The sequence below is a fragment of the Staurois parvus genome, unplaced genomic scaffold (genome assembly GCF_062004578.1).
Source record: "Staurois parvus isolate SC_StPar_1 unplaced genomic scaffold, SC_StPar_1.0 ptg000437l, whole genome shotgun sequence".
NCBI lineage: Eukaryota > Metazoa > Chordata > Amphibia > Anura > Ranidae > Staurois > Staurois parvus.
Genome location: NW_028318233.1, coordinates 4,921,275 through 4,941,304, shown reverse-complemented (window position 1 = coordinate 4,941,304; position 20,030 = coordinate 4,921,275). Strand labels below are relative to the sequence as shown.

At 45.6% G+C, this 20,030-nt stretch overlaps 1 protein-coding gene and 1 long non-coding RNA gene across 4 annotated transcripts in view; one reads left to right on the top strand and one right to left on the bottom strand.

Moving 5' to 3' along the window:
- Positions 1 to 418: 418 nt before the first annotated feature.
- LOC149454162 (uncharacterized) lies at positions 419 to 18,846 on the bottom strand. Of its 2 annotated transcripts, none has more exons than XR_016314369.1 (3): positions 17,856 to 18,846; positions 14,189 to 14,258; positions 419 to 642 (listed from the first exon to the last, which is right to left on the bottom strand). It is a non-coding gene; the product is annotated as an uncharacterized LOC149454162 (long non-coding RNA). The 2 variants fall into 2 exon arrangements; XR_016314368.1 differs by lacking the exon at positions 419 to 642 and adding an exon at positions 6,915 to 7,129.
- TBC1D12 (TBC1 domain family member 12) overlaps positions 18,117 to 20,030 on the top strand; it is a 168,690-nt gene continuing 166,776 nt past the window's right edge. The window contains exon 1 of one of the 2 annotated variants that reach the window (XM_089687782.1): positions 18,117 to 18,854. In XM_089687782.1, the coding sequence (XP_089543908.1) occupies positions 18,295 to 18,854 (560 nt within the window). In that variant the 5' untranslated portion in view covers positions 18,117 to 18,294. The remainder of the gene's footprint in view (positions 18,855 to 20,030) is intronic. The other variant, XM_089687783.1, reaches the window with a different exon arrangement.

Genomic DNA, 20,030 nt, shown 5'->3' with positions numbered 1-20,030 from the left:
GAGCACGGGGAGTGTGGCATAACACTGTATTTGTCACTGGAGAGAATTAAAGCACAAAGAGGACTGTATATGAATTTATTTTTGAGTATTTAAGTATTAATATTTTAAAAAGCACTTAACACTGCACTGTTTTGAAGCACAAGGTTTTTCACATCATTATTTATATGATCACTTGTATATGATTTAATGTTTATATTGTGGAGCGAGGCACTTGTATATGTATTTAGGTGTGGAAATAACGCTCTCTCAGGATAGATGGATCCAAGGGCCTTATGGGGTTATCAAGGGGCGTCCAGAGCTCCCCTTAGGGGATGGATGGGTGCAGATCTCAAAGGGTTAACAGACTCCCTCTCTGGAGGCTTAGGACTGGTACTAGGCGTCTGGAAAATCAGTACTCAGATAAAACATGCCCATAGTGTAGTATGTTGATAGACTCTTTATTAGGAGTAAACAGATGCATCCATAAAACAAGCAAATTTCTGAAACCGGACTAACCGTCCACAAGACAATATGGCCGTCAGAGCTCCACGTTGCTCCGACGGCGTGACATCACGGCGTAATTGGCTCCTCCTTACGCGTTTCGTGCACCAGCACGTCTTCAGAGGGAACCGCCATTGGCCTGATGATCTTATCTGATGACATCTGGATATATTATATAAACGCGCATTATTACTGTGCGTCCGGTGAGTGTGCATTTCTTCTGTTCACGAGAGCACAATCACCGATCTGAGCCATCAGGACCTTACTGGCACATATTTATCACTTTATGAACTATTATTTTATCATATTTATGTTTTACGAATTTTTCACCTCAGTATCATTTTACATTATTGATCTACTATTTTAATAGCGCTGCACTTTTATATATATATTTTGTGTCTTTGAAAGGGTTTATTTTGGTTACCTTAGTGTACAGCTGCTGATACTGTATACTATATTTTGAGCGCTCACTTTTTATATTTTTAGTACATGTATAATAATGGATAGACTGAGGGCAGTTAAGCCTGGAGGGAGCCCACCCTTCCTTAATGGCACAGGGGTGCACTGGACAGCCAGCATATAACACAATGGCAGCCAAGGTGTTCAATGTGTCCCCTCACCAATATACCAACAGTACAAACAAACGGCAACTGCCCCAATCTATAACTGGTCTTTACAGCAAGTAGCACATGGAAGTGCAACGCATGTCAAACAACAGCAAAGAAAAATTCCCAGCTCAACTTACCAAGAAGCCTGCAACCAACCTAATTGTCCTGTCTAACAATTGTCCTAAGTGATGAGGTCATTGGTTGTTATGATGCTGGCAGCTAGAAGGTTATAAAAGTGCACAATGAAAACGTGTGGCTTTGTGTGTTAAAGGCAAGATTGATCCACCTCCTGGCTTGAATACAATTTTTGGGCATTTTGCCAAGGCACCCCTGAAGAAGCCTGAAGAAAGGCTGCTGTAGAATATTATTCCTGGGTCTTTTTTGAGGAAGCCCAATATATGGTTCCAGTACCCGTATTCATGCAATTAACCCTTTAGTCACTGATATTGTGATTTGGGTATGTAAGGGGGTAGGTGGGTGGTGCTTCCTCCATGTTCCCCTCCTTGTTGGGTGCCAAATATGGGCAACATAAGAGGCCTACCCTGGGGTGGGTTCATGCTAGGCACCTGTAACAGGATCACTCAACACTACACAAGGGGTACCTTTACTCTGTGCTGTTTTCATCAATGCGCTGGACAAGGCTAAGGCAGCTGTGGGGGATTACTCAACCTTAAAGCAGGCCCGTACTCAGTGGCGTCACTAGGGTTGGTATCACCTGATGCAGTAAAACAGGGTGTCACCCCTCCCCTCCGCATTAGTACAGACTCAACTCCCTTCCAGTCCCCCTTCCCCAGCATAGAACTGTACGTCTCTCCAGAATGAGTCTCCCTCGGCTCTGAGGGCTCTATGAGGCAACCAGAGATGGTGCTGTAGTAGACATACAACAGGCACTTACAGCACCATGTAACATACACAAAAACATTGTCAGGCAGTTGCTGAATAATCAACATGCATTTGCTCTGCAGTCTTCAGGCAGCTCACCTTATGCCAGTGTTTCTCAACTCCAGTCCTCATGGACCCCCAACAGGTCATGTTTTCAGGATTTCCCTCAGATGAAACAGCTGTGGTAATTACTAAGGCAGTGAAACTGATCAAATCACCTGTGCAAAATAATGGAAATCCTGAAAATATGACCTGTTGGGGGTCCATGAGGACTGGAGTTGAGAAACACTGCCTTATGCAGACTCTCAGCTCCACTGAACACTGTAGAAGTTTCCCTTTCTGCTGCCCACACCTCTGTCCACTTCCTGAGCTCCGGATGTTGCTCTTCACTCATTCTTCCCTGTTACACTATGTCACTGGGAAAAAGTAAGCTCAGAGGGCCTGGGCCAGCCAGGAGACCTACACTACATCCCATGACTGTACACCGACACAAAGCATCATGGGAATTGTAGTTCATCCCTTGCCAAAGAGCCCCGTCTTGTCTCACAGCCCTCCCCTCTTAACCCAAATTAACCCATACACTTCTGGCACAAGTTCCAGCCCCTCAATGTTCTTCTTATCCCAAATCCCCCTTACCCCCTTCTAGCAAAAATTCCCAACCCAATTTCCCCTCCTAGCACTTATCCCCCTCTCCCATCTTCCCTCCATAGCACATATCACTCCCAGTCCTACATACTAGCACATATCCCCCCCAATCCCCACTTCTAGCACATATCCCTCCTTCTAATCTCTGCTCCTGGCACATATCCCCCCACCAATCCCCGTCCTAGCACAAATCCCTCCCAATTCCCACTCCTAGTACTTATAACCCTCCGAGTACATATCCCTTCCTATCCCCCCTCCTAGCACATATCCCACCAAATTTCCGCTCCTAGAACATATTACCCCCCAATCCACGCTCATAGCACACATCCCCCCACCAATCCCCTCTCCTAACACATATCCCCACAATCCCCCACCTGGCACATATCCCCCAAATTCTCCCTCCTAGCACATATCCCCCACCAATCCACCCTCCTAGCACATATCCCTCCCAATCCCCATTGCTAGCACATATCCCTACACCAATCTCCCCTCCTAATACATATCCCCCCTCCTAGCACATATCCCCCCAATGCACACTCCTAGCACATATCCCCCTTCCCAATCCCCCCTCCTAACAGATATCCCCCCCAATCACCCTCCAAGAACATATTCCCCCAATCTCCCCTCCTAGCACATATCCTCCTCCAATCCTCCTCTTAGCACACTCCCTTCCCCCCAAATTACCCTAACCAGCACAAATAGCCCCCCCCAAACCTCTCATTCCAAGCAAAAATTATTTTTACCCCCAACTGCCCCCTCTTCATCACCGCTGCGTTCGCAGTACAATTCTATAGACCAGTGGTTTCCATACTGCGGCCCTTTGCTTGTTTTTATCTGGCCCTCGAGGCATTATTCCTCCCTCTGCAAGCAACAGTGTGGCATGGTTTCTCTCACTGACATTGACAATGCGGCACCATTCCTCCAACTGACACTAGCAAAGGAGCACTATTCCTGCCACTGACACCAATGATGGGGCACTATTCCTCCTATTGACACCAATGATGTGGCACTATTTCCCCCATTGATACCAGTGATGGGGTACTATTTCTCCCACTTACACCAATGATGGGGCACTATTTCCCCCATTGATACTAATGATGGGGCACTAGTTCTCTCACTGACACCAATGATGGGGCACTATTTCCCCCATTGATACCAATGATAGGGCACTATATCTCCCATTAATACCAATGATGGGGCATTGTTTACTCCCACTGACACCGGAACATTTTCTTCTCCCACTGGCCACCCGAAAGTCTGAAGGACAGTAAACCGGCCCTTTACTTAGAAAGTTAGGAGACCCTTGCTATAGACTGTTCACGCTAGAGCGATCCTATGTCATCTGCTGTATAGCAGGAGTGCTCCGCTGACAGGATGGGTATGGCACAGGCCAAACCTCCTGGCTGTCTCCTCTCTACCGCTGCCGTCCATTGTCTGGACTTTACTGCACCAGGCTCTTGTCCCAGCCCTAAGTGTGGGAATAGAGGAAGGAGGCGGAGTGCAGCTGACCAGGTACAGTGTAAATGGCGGGGATGGCCATGGCATCACCCCTTTGGTAGATGACACTTGGGTGCAGTCCGCACCCCCATAGTGACGACACTGACCCTTCTTGTAGAGATGAAAGTACACCATATATACTTGCACAATAACTGTCCTCCAGTTAACCCTCAGGTTCCGCTGCCTATGTGCATCTTCACTGTTGACTTGCAATTTGGGGGGGCTTGCTTAGCCATGTCTGCATCCACCTGTCCAGCTTTTTTCACTATCTCTCCCAGTAGCAGAAGGGGGTCCCGCCGAACACTTAGCACGGCTCCGTACATTCATTTAACTTAGACCTTGAGCTTCTGTGCATTTGTACTGAATGGGGACCTCGGCGGTGCCAATCTTCTCCCATTGCTATGAGACTATATAGACTGCTGGTGGAAGGAGTGAACGCAGCTGGGGTATCCCAGATACCCTTTGTACTATACAGATATCTGGAGGAATTAACCTTGTACCCTTACTGTGTGCCAGTTTATTTGCCTATATGGACCCCCAGTTCATAAGCCCTAAATATGTGCATGCACCTTTGATGGTCCTTGTATAAGAGCCAGTGGTCTTTCTGCGGTTGTTCAATGTGCTGAAATGTTTCTCTGAAAGACTCTATATATTTGGACAGAACTCACAGTTGCCCTGCACCCACCCATTCCTTTTTTGATATACAGCTGAAGTCTATCTCTTTTGCCCCTGATTTTTGTGGCATACCAATTTTGGGATTCTCCTTTGGTGAAGCTCTGTGTAGCAGTCCAATCTTTGCACCTTCGCTGCTGAGGAAGCGATATATGCAAAACATGTCAAGCTATATGTAAATGGATAGTGGCAACCCCTGGACAATTATATCTGTATCATGTATCATTGATTTGTATAGTGTGTACTCTTATTATAGTGAGGGGCCCCGACCATAACCAACATTGGGGTGCAGGATGCATGACATTTTATTTTAATGTAATCTTAATGACTTTTTAATTGTGCATTATTGAAGATTGTAATAATTTTTAATAGACTTGGTATTGTGCCTATAAATTCCATGGTCCGTGGTCCAATGTCTATTTTTCTCTAATTGATCTGATTCTAGGATGGAACACGTTGACACCCATTAGGTTAACGAGCCTGCGGTTTTCCTTTTTTCCTGGTCTTGTTTTAATTTTTTTAATTAATTCTGTAGCTCTGCTCAGAGTGGGGACCTCAGAGGTTCTAATCCGCTCCCGTTGCTATGGGAGAGAGAGCGCTGGCTAAAGGACTGCCGACAGCATCACCCTTGCTGCTAGAGGCCGTCCCACCTGTAAAAGGTACATGCTAACGACAGGCTGCTTGACTGACTGTTGGTTTCCGTTACCCTTAGTAACCAATTGACTGACTTCACACCAGAATGACTCTTAATGCTGTCTCTTTATACCCCAATGTGTTTAGTGGCCCAAAACTGTAAACTAAGTGTAAGATGTGCCAGTTACTTGCAATGCACTCCTTTAAAAACTTCAGACCAAGCAGAAACAAAACTTCAACACTTTACATAGAAAAAGTGCAGAACATGACAAAGTCCACATGCACAAGAACAGTTCTTCCCTAAACCCTAACTCAGGATCATGTGCTGCCCTGACATGTACCTGCAAAGGTAAAAGTTCATCATTGATACAGTCCAAGGTTGTCAGAAGAGTCCAGCAGTTGGTGTCCCCAGGTTCCTATATCACAGCAGCAAGGTGTAAGGCAGAAGAAAACAAGAAACAGAACCTGCTTTCTGTCTTGGCTCTGGACCACTGACTCTTAATTACCTCCAGGATCAGGTAAAAACCCACCAAGAAGAAAACACAGGAATTCAGATTAACCCTATCCCTTCCATCCAGAGCAGCACCTAGCTAGATAAATTGCAACCCACTTACAGGTATGCATTAGCTTACCTTTTGTTTTACAATTTTTGTGAGGTTTAGGGGTTAGACCAGGGGTGGGCAAACTTTTTGACTTGAGGGCCGCAATGAGTTCATATATTGGACCCGGGGGCCGGACCAAGAGTAGATGAATGATGTGTATGTGTGAATTAATATAAATTAAAATTTGTAACATTTCATCCCCCATAGTACTATTCCCCCCCAAGTAGTAAGCCAAGTCCCCCCTGTGTCAATTTACTTACCTTTGCTCCGCGCGTTCCTCTCGCCGTGTTCCCGCACCATTCCGATCTTCAGGGCGGACTGTGAGAGGAGCCTAGCTCCCCTCACGTTCGTCACGCTGCCCCGCCTACACACATCCTGACAGCCAATCACTGGCTATCAGGATGTGAGTGGCAGCGAGACTGGCCAATCATTGCATTTGAGCACGCTGAATGATGCAAATGTTTGCCTGCCCTGGCTGGTTTTTTTTTGTATCACGCTCCGCAGGCCGGATTGAAAGGTCCGCTGGGCCATATATGGCCCGCGGGCCGTAGTTTGCCCATTCCTGGGTTAGACTCATGTTAAAGGTTTGGTGCGTGGGTGATATTCTGCTTAAAGGGTTAGTTAACCTTTGCAAAAAGCTGCCTATGCAGGTATGAGCTGCCTGTATATAAAAACAAACTGTGCAGCTTTGACTAAAGTTGAATAATACACTTGCTATAGATGTAGGTCATTTACGTACCGCCCGAATCCTGACTAACCATCTGGATTGAATACTTTATTAAGCAAGTGAAGAACTGCCTCCTTAGGAGTTGTTGAAGTTTTGGGTCCCCCTATATTCCTGCACAGCCAGGCAACACACATTTTCCACACAAACTTGCATTCAGGAGACAGTAGCTTGTCTTTTTGGATTTTATTAGGGCAATTGGATTATATTAAGGAATGTATGGAATGCTGAAAGGGAACAGCTACTGAGGACAATCTTCCTGGAACTATATGCACGTCTCTTTAACAGCAAAAATTCTCTTCCCGGATAGCTAGCCAGCATCTCCTGGTTACCACCCCAAATGAATCCTCTCCTCATCCAGCTGTACTGGGTGTGTGTGTGTAGTACTGTCAAACAGACCAAATCAATAATTATAATTAAAAAATATGCATGCATCTTGAAGCAAATCTTAACCTTTGAACCTCAAAAATCCATTACATTTTGTAATGCAAATTATAACAAAGGTTATTGGTCACAGGAACTGGCCCCTCCCCTCCTGCCAATATGCCTTACCTTTGGTTATTACCACCCTTCATGATGATTGATCAATAATACATATCTATACAGATGTAATATTGTAGTTCATTTTAGATGTTCCTAATTAATGCACTTTTACTCCTTCTTGGAAGCCTGAAAACTTTACCCATTATTGATACTCAATGACAAGTGTGATGACATCAGGCGATATCTGACTATATATATTTTTTTTCCTAAAGTGTGTATTGCTTATTGTACACATTTATTTCTTTGTAAAACTATTCAAATTGTTTTTAAAATGTGTAAATAATACTACCATATTTTCAAGAAAAACTATTTTTCTAAGTATCTGTTTTAGTATCATTTATCAAAGCGAAGAAAAGACTCATTGGACCAGCAGCAGCAGATGATTTTCCTTTTTCATTCCTTGCCATCAAAGGAAAACCACTGGTCTTGTTGTATTGTATTGGTGTTTAGCAAGAATTCCACTAGATGGCACTTTTGTACTGTAATAAAGACTACAGAAAAATGTATATGTATTCATTGTTAGCAACAGACTTAGGCTGGCCATACATTATACAATTATCTGGAGATTTTCGGTTTAGATTTACCAAAAACCATATAATAGGAGGACAAACCTAAGCAACACTTTCAGTTGTATCCAATTAGGCAGGCCCTTGCACTACACAGTTGAAGGTAAATCTAAAGGAAATTGGGCAGAAAATTGGAAGATAATTGTATAATGTATGGCCAGCCTTACACTTATAAAGGATCATAATATATATATTGTACTGGGGTTAGCTTGGCAGCAGGTGTGTGTGACCCTATGGATGAGTTTACAACACAAAAACAGGCACAGCAATTTAGGTGAGAAAACAAAAAGGTGTGGTTTATTTACACTATTAACAAGAGGAAAAACATTGAAACAAAAATAAACATGAAAATAAATCCTTGCCAAGTTGGCCACTTACTATACACACAGCTTCCCTCACTATCAACTACCATATTTTTCGCCGTATAAGACGCACCTGACCATAAGACGCATCTAGGTTTTAGAGGCAGAAAACAGGAAAAAAAAAATTCTGAACTAATGGACTGCAGACACAGTACAGGAGATGACCAGAGACTGCGGACAGCACAGGGATGACCAGAGACTGCGGACAGTACAGATGACTGCTGACCTTTGGGGAATTGGGGAGCGGGTACCTGAATTTGACAGGTACCCGCTCTTACTTCCACAGAGTTTTTGATCTTACCTGTTCCTCGATCCAGCCGCGCGCTGTCTTCCTGGCTTCTGTAATGGCGCTCGGCATGACAGCCGGCTGCCCAGTGCGCATGAGCGAGAAGCATTTGCGCTTTGTGATTGGTCCGGCGGCTTCTGGGATCTGTCATGTGTCCCAGGTACCGCCTTACCATTCACAAAGCGCACCACTTCTCGCGCATGCGCACTGGGCACCCGGCTGTCATGCCCAGTGCCCATACTACAGAAGCCGGGAAGACAGCACGCCGCTGGATAGAGGAACAGGTAAGGTCCCGCTGCAGAGCTGAGCGGCCGGCCCGGTATTCTGACACGGCCACGGTGGAAATACCGGACCGACAGCTCCATATTCGCCTTATAAGACGCACTGACATTTCCCCCCCAGTTTTGGGGAAGAAAAAGTGCGTCTTATACGGCGAAAAATACGGTAGGTGCAGCCTTGCGTTGCACCCAGTCCCTATCTCCCTGCTATTTAGAGGTTGGCCACACAGACGTTTGTCTCACCAGACAGCCAGCTATGATACTCCCCAGGCACAGAACTGGTTCCAGGATGGTGCAACTCCCTATGCAGGCTGGGAAATTTTATAGAGGCCCTAATGAGCCCACTTGCTTCAGCTGGGCTCATTACCTCACTGCTGAAGAGCTCAGCACTTCCCCCTAGTAGCCTGAATCTAGGACAAATGTACCTGCCATGCTGGATGCAACCAGGTGATTTTACTTGCCTACTGTCACTATATATATATATACAGTCAGGTCCATAAATATTGGGACATCGACACAATTCTAACATTTTTGGCTCTATACACCACCACAATGGATTTGCAATGAAACGAACAAGATGTGCTTTAACTGCAGACTGACAGCTTTAATTTGAGGGTATTTACATCCAAATCAGGTGAACGGTGTAGGAATTACAACAGTTTGCATATGTGCCTCCCACTTGTAAGGGACCAAAAGTAATGGGACACTTGGCTTCTCATCTGTTCCATGGCCAGGTGTGTATTATTGCCTCATTATCCCAATTACAATGAGCAGATAAAAGGTCCAGAGTTCATTTCAAGTGTGCCATTTGCATTTGGAATCTGTTGCTGTCAACTCTCAAGATGAGATCCAAAGAGCTGTCACTATCAGTGAAGCAAGCCATCATTAGGCTGAAAAAACAAAACAAACCAATGAGAGAGATAGCAAAAACATTAGGCGTGGCCAAAACAACTGTTTGGAACATTCTTAAAAAGAAGGAACGCACCAGTGAGCTCAGCAACACCAAAAGACCCGGAAGACCACGGAAAACAACTGTGGTGGATGACCGAAGAATTCTTTCCCTGGTGAAGAAAACACCCTTCACAACAGTTGGCCAGATCAAGAACACTCTCCAGGAGGTAGGTGTATGTGTGTCAAAGTCAATAATCAAGAGAAGACTTCACCAGAGTGAATACAGAGGGTTCACCACAAGATGTGAGTCTCAAAAACAGGAAGGCCAGATTAGAGTTTGCCAAACGACATGTAAAAAAGCCTTCACAGTTCTGGAACAACATCCTATGGACAGATGAGACCAAGATCAACTTGTACCAGAGTGATGGGAAGAGAAGAGTATGGAGAAGGAAAGGAACTGCTCATTATCCTAAGCATACCACCTCATCAGTGAAGCATGGTGGTGGTAGTGTCATGGCGTGGGCATGTATGGCTGCCAATGGAACTGGTTCTCTTGTATTTATTGATGATGTGACTGCTGACAAAAGCAGCAGGATGAATTCTGAAGTGTTTCGGGCAATATTATCTGCTCATATTCAGCCAAATGCTTCAGAACTCATTGTACGCCACTTCACAGTGCAGATGGACAATGACCCAAAGCATACTGCAAAAGCAACCAAAGAGTTTTTTAAGGGAAAGAAGTGGAATGTTATGCAATGGCCAAGTCAATCACCTGACCTGAATCCGTTTGAGCATGCATTTCACTTGCTGAAGACAAAACTGATGGAAAATGCCCCAAGAACAAGCAGGAACTAAAGACAGTTGCAGTAGAGGCCTGGCAGAGCATCACCAGGGATGAAACCCAGCGTCTGGTGATGTCTATGCATTCCAGACTTTAGGCTGTAATTGACTGCAAAGGATTTGCAACCAAGTATTAAAAATTGAAAGTTTGATTTATGATTATTATTCTGTCCCATTACTTTTGGTCCCTTAACAAGTGGGAGGCACATATGCAAACTGTTGTAATTCCTACACCGTTCACCTGGTTTTGATGTAAATACCCTCAAATTAAAGCTGACAGTCTGCAGTTAAAGCACATCTTGTTCGTTTAATTTCAAATCCATTTTGGTGGTGTATAGAGCCAAAAATGTTAGAATTGTGTTGATGTCCCAATATTTATGGACCTGACTGTATATACACACAGTACATATGCACAAACACACTATATTGGCAAAAGTATTGGGACCTGCCTTTACATGCACATGAACTTTAATAGCATCCCAGTCTTAGTCCAAGGGGTTCAATATTGAGTTGGCCCACCCTTTGCAGCTATAACAGCTTCAACTCCACTGGGAAGACTGTCCTCAAGGTTTAGGAGTGTGTCTATGGCAGTGTTTCTCAACTCCAGTCCCCATGGACCCCCAACAGGTCATGTTTTCAGGATTTCCCTCAGATGAAACAGCTGTGGTAATTACTAAGGCAGTGAAACTGATCAAATCACCTGTGCAAAATAATGGAAATCCTGAAAACATGACCTGTTGGGGTCCATGAGGACTGGAGTTGAGAAACACTGGTCTATGGGAATGTTTGACCATTCTTCCAGAGGTGCATTTGTGAGGTCAGGCACTGGTGACGAACGAGAAGGCCTGGCTCACAGTCTCCGCTCTAATTCATCCCAAAGGTGTTCTATCAGGTTGAGGTCAGGACTGTGCAGGCCAGTCAAGTTCCTCCACCCCAAACTCCTTCATGTCTTTATGGACCTTGCTTTGTGCACTGGTGTGCAGTCATGTTGGAACAGGAAGGGCCATCGCCAAACTGTTCCCACAAAGTTGGAAGCAAGAAATTGTCCAAAATGTCTTGCTATGCTAATGCCTTAAGAGTACCCTTCACTGGAACTAAGGGGCCGAGCCCAACCCCTGAATAACAACCCCACACCATAGTCCCCCCTCCACCAAACTTTACACTTGGCACAATGCGGTCAGGCAAGTACCGTTCACCTAGCAACCACCATACCCAGACACATCAATCGGATTGCCAGACAGAGAAGTGTGATTCATCACTCCTGAGAACACGTCTCCACTGCTCTAGAGTCCAGTGATGATGTGCTTTACACCACTTCATCTGATGCTTTGCATTGCACTTGGTGATGTAAGGGTTGGATGCAGCTGCTTGGCCATGGAAACCCATTCCATGAAGCTCCCTATGCACTGTTGTTGTGCTAATCTGAAGGCCACACAGCGTTTGGAGGTCTTTAGCTATTGACTCTGCAAACAGTTGGCGACTTCTGCGCACTGTGCATGAGTTGACCCTGCTCTGTCATTTTTAGTGGTCTACCACTTTGTGGCTGAGTTGCTATTATTCCCAGTTGCTTCCACTTTGTTATAATACCACTAACAGTTGACCGTGGAAAATTTAGTAGCAAGGAAATTTTACGGATGGACTTATTGCACAGGTGACAACCTATCACAGTACCAGGCTTGAATTCACTGAGAATGACCCATTCTTTCACAAATAATTTGTAGAAACAGTCTGCATGCCCAGGTGCTTGATTTTATACACCTGTGGCCATGGAGGTGATTGGAACACCTGAATCCAATGATGTGGAGGAGTGTCCCAATACTTTTAGCAATATAGTGTATATATACACTATATGATCAAAGGTTTGTGGACACCTGATAATCTCATATACTACAGTATATGGCAAAAAAATTTGTTTTAATTTTTTTTTTCATATTTCACTATGACCAAAGTAGTACAATGTTACCATAGTACCATTACACAATTTGCTATAAGCAAGCATTTACCTGAATGAGATCGATTCATTCAGGGTTTTTTTTTTTTGTGCTTAGCTGTGATTTGGCCACGGCTAATCACATCACACAGCTGGGCTGTGATTGGCCCAGCTTGTGCATGTGATCGCTGTGACCATTCACAGCTAGATACACTAGTATACAATGGATGGCATGAATGAAGCCATCCATTGTATAAAACTGTCATGTGGCCTGCTGTGATTGGTCACAGCAGGTCACATGGTACAAGCAACGGGGCCGGTACACAGATCTGTCATCGGCCGTGTCCGAGGTACACGGCCAGTGACAGATTGCACCACTGTGCGGCTCTGCAGGCGCGCAAACTGCGCATGCCCAAAAGGACGCCACCTGGAAAGGTGAGAGTTTTTGCCGGCCGCCATTCGACCATAGGCCCGGCGGGAAGTGGTTAAAGGACTTGTCAAAGACCGTGTCCTGTCTTTTTTTACACTACACTTTTTGTTTTTTTGTGAATGAGTAGCTGTACCATATACCCCATAATCATTCACGTGGGGGGGGGGGCGGGATCTGGGGGCCCCCTTGTTAAAGGGGGCTTCCAGATTCTGATAAACCCCCCGCCCGCAGACCCCCACAACCACCAGTCAGGGTTGTGGGGAAGAGGCCCTTGTCCCCATCAACATGTTGAGGGCATGTGGCCTGGTATGGTTCAGCAGGGGGGGGGGGGGGGCGCTTGCTCGTCCCCTCCCTTTCCTGACCTGCCAGGCTGCATGCTCGGATAAGGGTCTGGTATGGATTTGAGGGGGACCCCACACCATTTTTTTTTTATTTTGGCGTGGGGTTACCCCTTAAGATCCATACCAGACCCAAAGGGCTTGGTATGGATGGGAGGGGGGACCCCACACCATTTTTTTTTAATTTCTGACCTTTGTTTTTAGATTCAGCTGTAAAAATATATATTATATAGACCTTCGAAATATGTAAAACCATTACAGAAATAATTATAAAGGATAAGAAACAAAAACAGAATCAACAGAACTAAGGAAATCAAATTAGAATACATAAAGATATGCCTAGCTACAAATAGTACAGTAGACGTGATCAAGTGCCATCTGTCAGAGGACTCCACACTGAGATTTACTATTAAACAGCGTCTAAAAAAAAGCGCACACGGCAGACGGCTAAAATGTGTTCTACACATGCGCATTTATATCTGTGCATAGACGCTGGAAAAGCGTCTAGTTCTTGACTGTCATGAATTCCTTTAAAAACTATTTTTTACACATTTAAAACATTTTTTGAAATGTAAGATATTGTTTACAGTGAAGTCCCGATATTTGTGAAAGCAAATTTCAATGTGAACATGTCTCTGCAGTGCTTTTTTATTGTGTTATACGTGCTTCTTAGCAAGTCTGCTTTCTTAGACTGATTCCTGGATTGTACCTGGTTAGTAAATTCGATTTCGTGTCTACTTGTTGACGCTTTCTTTAGTAAATGTCTTTGCCGTCTAAAAGTAGACGTTAGCCCACGGAAATGCGCCTAGGCACAATAGTAAATCAGGGCCCAAGTGCCAGTGCATTGGACTCCATGCTAGCTATGGGAGGAAGGTACAGGTGCACAATCCAGCCACACTACCAGCAGCTTGTCAAACTCTAGGAGAGGCTGACAGCTGCTCTAGCTTAAAGGGGCTGGGTGATAAACTCATTGTTACTTACATTTATGGTGGTATGTGCCCAAGGATGAAAGCTTGGAACACAGACTTCTTGCATAATTCTTAGAGTTCATCTTTGACCCATGAAAGACAAGAGAAAAAGACAACATTGGATAAGTGAGAGAGTTAAAGTGTTTCTAAATCCACAACAGTAAAATCAGCCTGTATATGCAGTAAAACATGCTTGTTACACTCACGTGGAACCTAAGGGGTTAATCCTCTGCATTGTGTAAAATGGCCATTTGTTCCAGATTGCTGTGTTCCTCCCCTTGTTGTCTCTTGATAAGATAGACTGAACCATAGGCATTTTGTATATGCTCAGTTTGGTGTGTATTGCTAGAGAGGTTTTTTTATTTTTCTTGGGAGAGTGCATGTGATCAGCACAGGGCCAATCAGCACTGGTCAGACAGAGATCAGGAGTTTTGCATCATCCTAGAGCAGAAAGAAAACACCTCCTGCAGGCTTTAGCTAGTGCTTGGCTGAACACTGATAGAAGCCACAAGACTGCACTAACTTCTGATGAGAAAAGGTATTTAGCAGTTTATATTTACTAAAATAATTGCACTTCCATTTTCTGTGTACTGTGGGAGAGCAGATTTAGTGAATGCAGGGGCCTGGGTTTAGGAACACTTTAAGCTATATTCACATGGCTGTTTAGCCTCAGGCCATTTCCTGTTTTCAGGGGAGGTTAAACCACTGGACGCAGCAACACTCTGTGCTATGGCCACAAAAAAACTGGCTGATTAGCTGTGGTCAGTTTATGAGCCAAAACTCTCCAAAGATGCCAACCTTTTCTTGCTCCCTTTTAATAAAAATAAGTTCAAGACACACAAAATGGTTATCTTCACAGGAGTCAATCAGCAATTCTTTCCCACAGGCAAAACATATACTTCACCTAAAACCTGGCTTTCACTTGCAGCACTACTGCCCTGGACTCACACATACGCTCTTGACTTTTCCACCAGACAATACTCAAAACTTGTGCACAAAAATAGTGTGTTTGGAATATAAGTCCATGCATGTGTGAGTGCTTTTCGCAACCCCTGTACATAACTATGCACAGTTGCATTTTCTATATAGGCTCTTGCACACGGACACCAAAAACACCACATTTGTAGGCATTCACTATGCATGCTGTACGGCTCTTCTACGGCCATATACATAAGCCTAAGACCTCATGCACACTCATCACTTTTACAGCTGTTGGGCTTTTTTTCAGCCTGTGAAAGCACCTCTATATAGGTCTATGTGTCCAAGCATATATAGGCATATTTGAAGAGGAGAGTTTACAGTTGCTTGCAGGAGAGGTGTTGAAGAGCAGAACAAATGCTGAATGTGCCTAAAAACTAGATGTGTCAAGTGATTGATCATTAATGCATTCCAATGGCCAGAATAAAGTAATAATCTGTTTAGCAGCATCCATTAGTGCGCAAACCCTTGACACTCCTAAACACTAGTGCAATGTGCTGCTTTAGGTGTGTTTTATAACCCCTTGGGAGCCAACAGCATGTGCAGCATCATGGAAGTGGGTCATCATCCGTGAGTCCTCATACATGTGTACCTGTCCTTGTGCCGGAAGCACACCGCACAGTGCACTCCCAGGACAGAGACTGGTTCCTGGTTACCTAATTGCTATGAAAGCCTCTGATTGGCTATCAGAGACCAGTCACTGTGCAGCCCACACCTGTGTTTTCTTCTTTCTCTTCTGGAGAAAAAGATACATTGTATGCAGGAGAGCAAGATGTAAACAAAAGTGTGTAAAAAAAATAATAATAATATTACAAATTAAAAAAATAGCTACATCAAGGTTTGATCTAGATCAGGGCTTAAAATTTCAAGTCTAGACCTACTAGCCAGGCAAAAACCTTACTCTCCACCAGTTGCCCCCCCAAACCTTGCCCAGGTTCGCCTCCAGCCACACCCCCTGAAAGCTTATGAAATTTATTTTGTTTTAGAATAAAGAATCCCAAATATAAAAAACAGCAATTATAACATAGCTTTATTATGTCAATTTAAACATAACAGCAATAGCTTAATAGAGTCTAGAGGGCAAGTGGTTAACATAAAAGAATGTAAACAGAAAATGAACATAAGTGTCCCCATCAGAATCCTCCTTTACATCAGGTGTCCCCATCAGAGTCCCCCTTTATATAAGGTGTTCCCATCAGAGTCCCCGTTTATATCAAGTGTTCCCATCAGAGTCCCCCTTATATAAGGTTACAAACAAGAAACGAGATACCCGTGCTCAAATCCTAACAGCTAGTGCATGCATTTATCCATCAGGTGCTAAAGGGGTGTAACCACATATTAACAATAGAAATTCTAAAGGACCCTCTGCACACTGGTATATACCCTTTCAAGCAGACTATGCAATAAATAGGGATATTTAGTTCACACATATTGCAATACATGCTTAAGCTGGCCAACTGTGTCAAAGTAATCCCTCTATGGCCAGTCCTACTCTGCTCTGCCTTCGCAAATGCTACTGTGGACACAATGCTAGCATAGGGGAAAAGACACAATGGGGAGAGCTACAAGGTTCAGGTCTGACTACTGACCGAACAAGGCAGAGCAGAGTAGGACTGGCCATAGAGGGATTACTTTGATGTAGTTGGCCAGCTTAAGCTTGTATTGCAATATGTGTGAACTAAATATCCCTATTTACTGCATAGTCTGCTTGAAAGGGTATATACCAGTGTGCAGAGGATCCTTCAGAATGTCTAGCCTCATATAAGGTGTTCCCATCAGAGTCCCCCTTTACATCAGGTGTCCCCATTAGAGTCCCCTTTATATAAGGTGTTCCCATCAGAGTCCCCCTTTACATCAGGTGTCCCCATAAGTATAACCTCACCCTTCCCCCTTGTACTCACAGATCTTCTCATGAATACAGCTTCTCCTTCTTTCCCTCCTTCGGTCATGTGATAAGTCATATGACAAGGGGAGAGAGGAAGGACACTCTGCCTTCACTCCTTAGTGCCGGCTATCTATTGCCCACTGCAGGCAGGAGAAAGCCTAGTCCTCCCTCCAGCAAGTGTCAGCAGCTGCTCCCTGTGACAGGAGTGAAACTGTGATCACTCCAATCACTGAGTGGCACCAGCAGTGCGCCCCCCTTCAACACAGTGCTCTGGGTAGGTAGGTGCTGCTGGTAGCACCCGCCCCCCACCCTCCGATGCCACGCCTGGGACATACTTGCCCATATGTTATTTTCACTAGCCAAATGCAAGCAGGCAAGTGGAAATTTCAAGCCCTGATCTAGGTCATTGTCTGGGTCGAGGTCACAATGGTCAGGGTTAGCATATTTTGGATAGGATTAAAAAAAATGAAAAATAACTATTCTTGTCAGTCGGGGTCAATGTATTTTATTTAGGATACAAAAAGCAAAATATGCATTGTTTGTGGGCCTCACTATTGGCACAATAAACTGCAATGCATATATGTGGTACTGCAGCCATTGTCAGGAGCAGGAGAATTTTTTTTGGGGGGGGGGGTTGTAATTTGGTGGTTACTATACCAGCAAGAATATACAGCTACTATACATTTAAAAAATATATTTTTTTTTACTATTTTGGGTCAGTTTTTTTTTATAATAAAAAACATCTAGGCGATATCTGTCACCATTTGCCACCAACTGAAATCCAAATTAGTCCTGAAAAGAACAAGGTATACTCCACCTGGGTAAATTGTGTGCAGGCCTGATATTTGTTTTACCCTCTGTCACTAAGGGGTTTTCTCCTCGCAAGAGCTCTGCCAATCAGAAGACATAAGCAGACACCCTGTGTGTATAATGCCTATTAGGTGTGTGGCCAGCTATATGACTTCCTCATTCGCGGGCTCTAGCTGGCACGGGACTTCTTTAACCACCCTGGAACGCAAGCAGGTCTTCCCAGCTCCCAGAACTCCCCGCAGCCGGAAGTTGGCTGAACGTCCATGTAGACGCATCATGTGACAGCGTTGCGTAGGAGGGACGTTTCTGTCAGACCCCCGGATTGGGGAGCTCCTTGTTCAGCGGTGGCTCCCCGCCCACCACCACGGAGCGCTTTACCGGCAGCAGGCGGTGGCGGCCCCTGCAGCGCTCCCGGGGGCCGGCCTGGCAGCAGCTCGTGTAGGCAAATGGTGGGGCCGGAGGATGGCGGCGGTCCTGTATTCCAGCGCTGCGGGGAGGACTTGACCGAGGAAGGGGAAGAAGAGGAGGAGGAGGCCGGGGACAGCAGAGACATCCTGCAGCTCTATATTACCGGAATGAGACTCACTAACGGCGACGTGGGCGGCTATCTCCCCCCCGGGGGCTCGGAGCTCCGGCTACCCAATGGAGGGGTGAGCGAGAGGCCGCCGTGCTCCTGTCACCGCCAGTGCTGCTCCTTGGACGGTCACCCTCCAGACGGCTCTTCCCCTGCCGACGCCCCCCCTCCTCCTCCGGGTAGCTCGTCCAGCTCCGACTCTTCCCCGCTCAGCGCGCACACTGTGGCCGGGTACTTCGTCTCCGCCGAGGCCGACCGCTTCCGCTTCCTCGATGTCACCCGGAGCTCCCGCAACACGTTCGAGGTGAGCCGGCGGCAGAGTGCCCCTGACCACCTGGATGACGGGCTGAGCCTACCGGAGGGGGGTCCCGGGCCCCAGGAACAAGACGGGGAGCGGCCTTGGAGGATGGGGATCGCTGACTTCTTCACCAGGTGAGCTCCACCCCTCCACTGACGTCTCCATGGTGACAGGGTGTGCTCAGGACCGGGGGGGGGGGGGGACGACTCCATCAGCGGGCCACTCTGTGAATTCAAGGGCAGACCAGTGCAGTATTTGGCCAATCAGAGCAGGGAGGCTGCTGTGGGGCTGTCATGCCTGTCCTTGCTTTAATGTCACTGAGCCACCATGTCCATAGAGGGGGTGTGGTGTGCACAGGCCTGCTCCAGGTCAGAGGCTCCCCACATGTAGGGATCAGAGCGCTGCGCTGTCTGCACCTACTAAGGCTGCTCAGTGGTAACAGATCCAGATCATTCCTTGTCTGTGCCACACATAGAACGATCATTGACCTCAGTGTGATCTCCTTCTACCAGATATCTCATCCTCTATGCCGTACACAGGAACCGAAGGCTTACTTTAGACATATCTTGCAAGGGCGGTAAAAATGCACGTTTGAGCTTTCTAGTGCCTCAAACTGTCCCACCTTTAAAAGGTTAGTTCAGGAAAAACTTTGGGCAAATTCTTTTTTTTTTCCCCTATGCAGTGGGGCTGTGCCTGCACTGCATGGGTTAATTGCTCATTTTTGTATATGGTGGTAGTCTCCAAACTGCGGGACAAATGTGGCCCTTTTGCTTGTCATAGTCAGCACTATTCCTCCCAGTGACCCCATAGACGGAGGGCACTATTCCCCCTACTAATGCCAATACCACCTACTGCCTATAGGTGTTATGTAATTGTTTTACCTCCATTGATCACCAAGTCTAAGGTATATTCCTCTCCCAGTGGCCACAATCCGGCTTCTCTAAAGTCTGAAGGACAGTAAACTGGCCCTTTGCTTAGAAAGTTTGGAGACCCCTGGACTAGGGGATTGAGAGTGGAGATATGCTTGCCTAATCCACTGATTCTGAGCTTCCCTGCTGTTCCTGTCCCCCCCCCCTGCATGCTAATGGTCTTGTGAATAGACTGTTCCTGACGTCATCGCACCCATAGACCGGCTTTAGGCGTGAGCAGTCCACTGCTGAACGCGGGGGAGCACGGTTTTCCAGAGTACCGAAGGATTGGGTAAGTATAGCTTTTTGGTGCACCCCTAAATAAAACATCCCACTGCATGGGAAAAAAATTTAAGGAGTTTTTTTTTTTGTCCACCTCTATCAAAAAGCTGCCTATGCAGG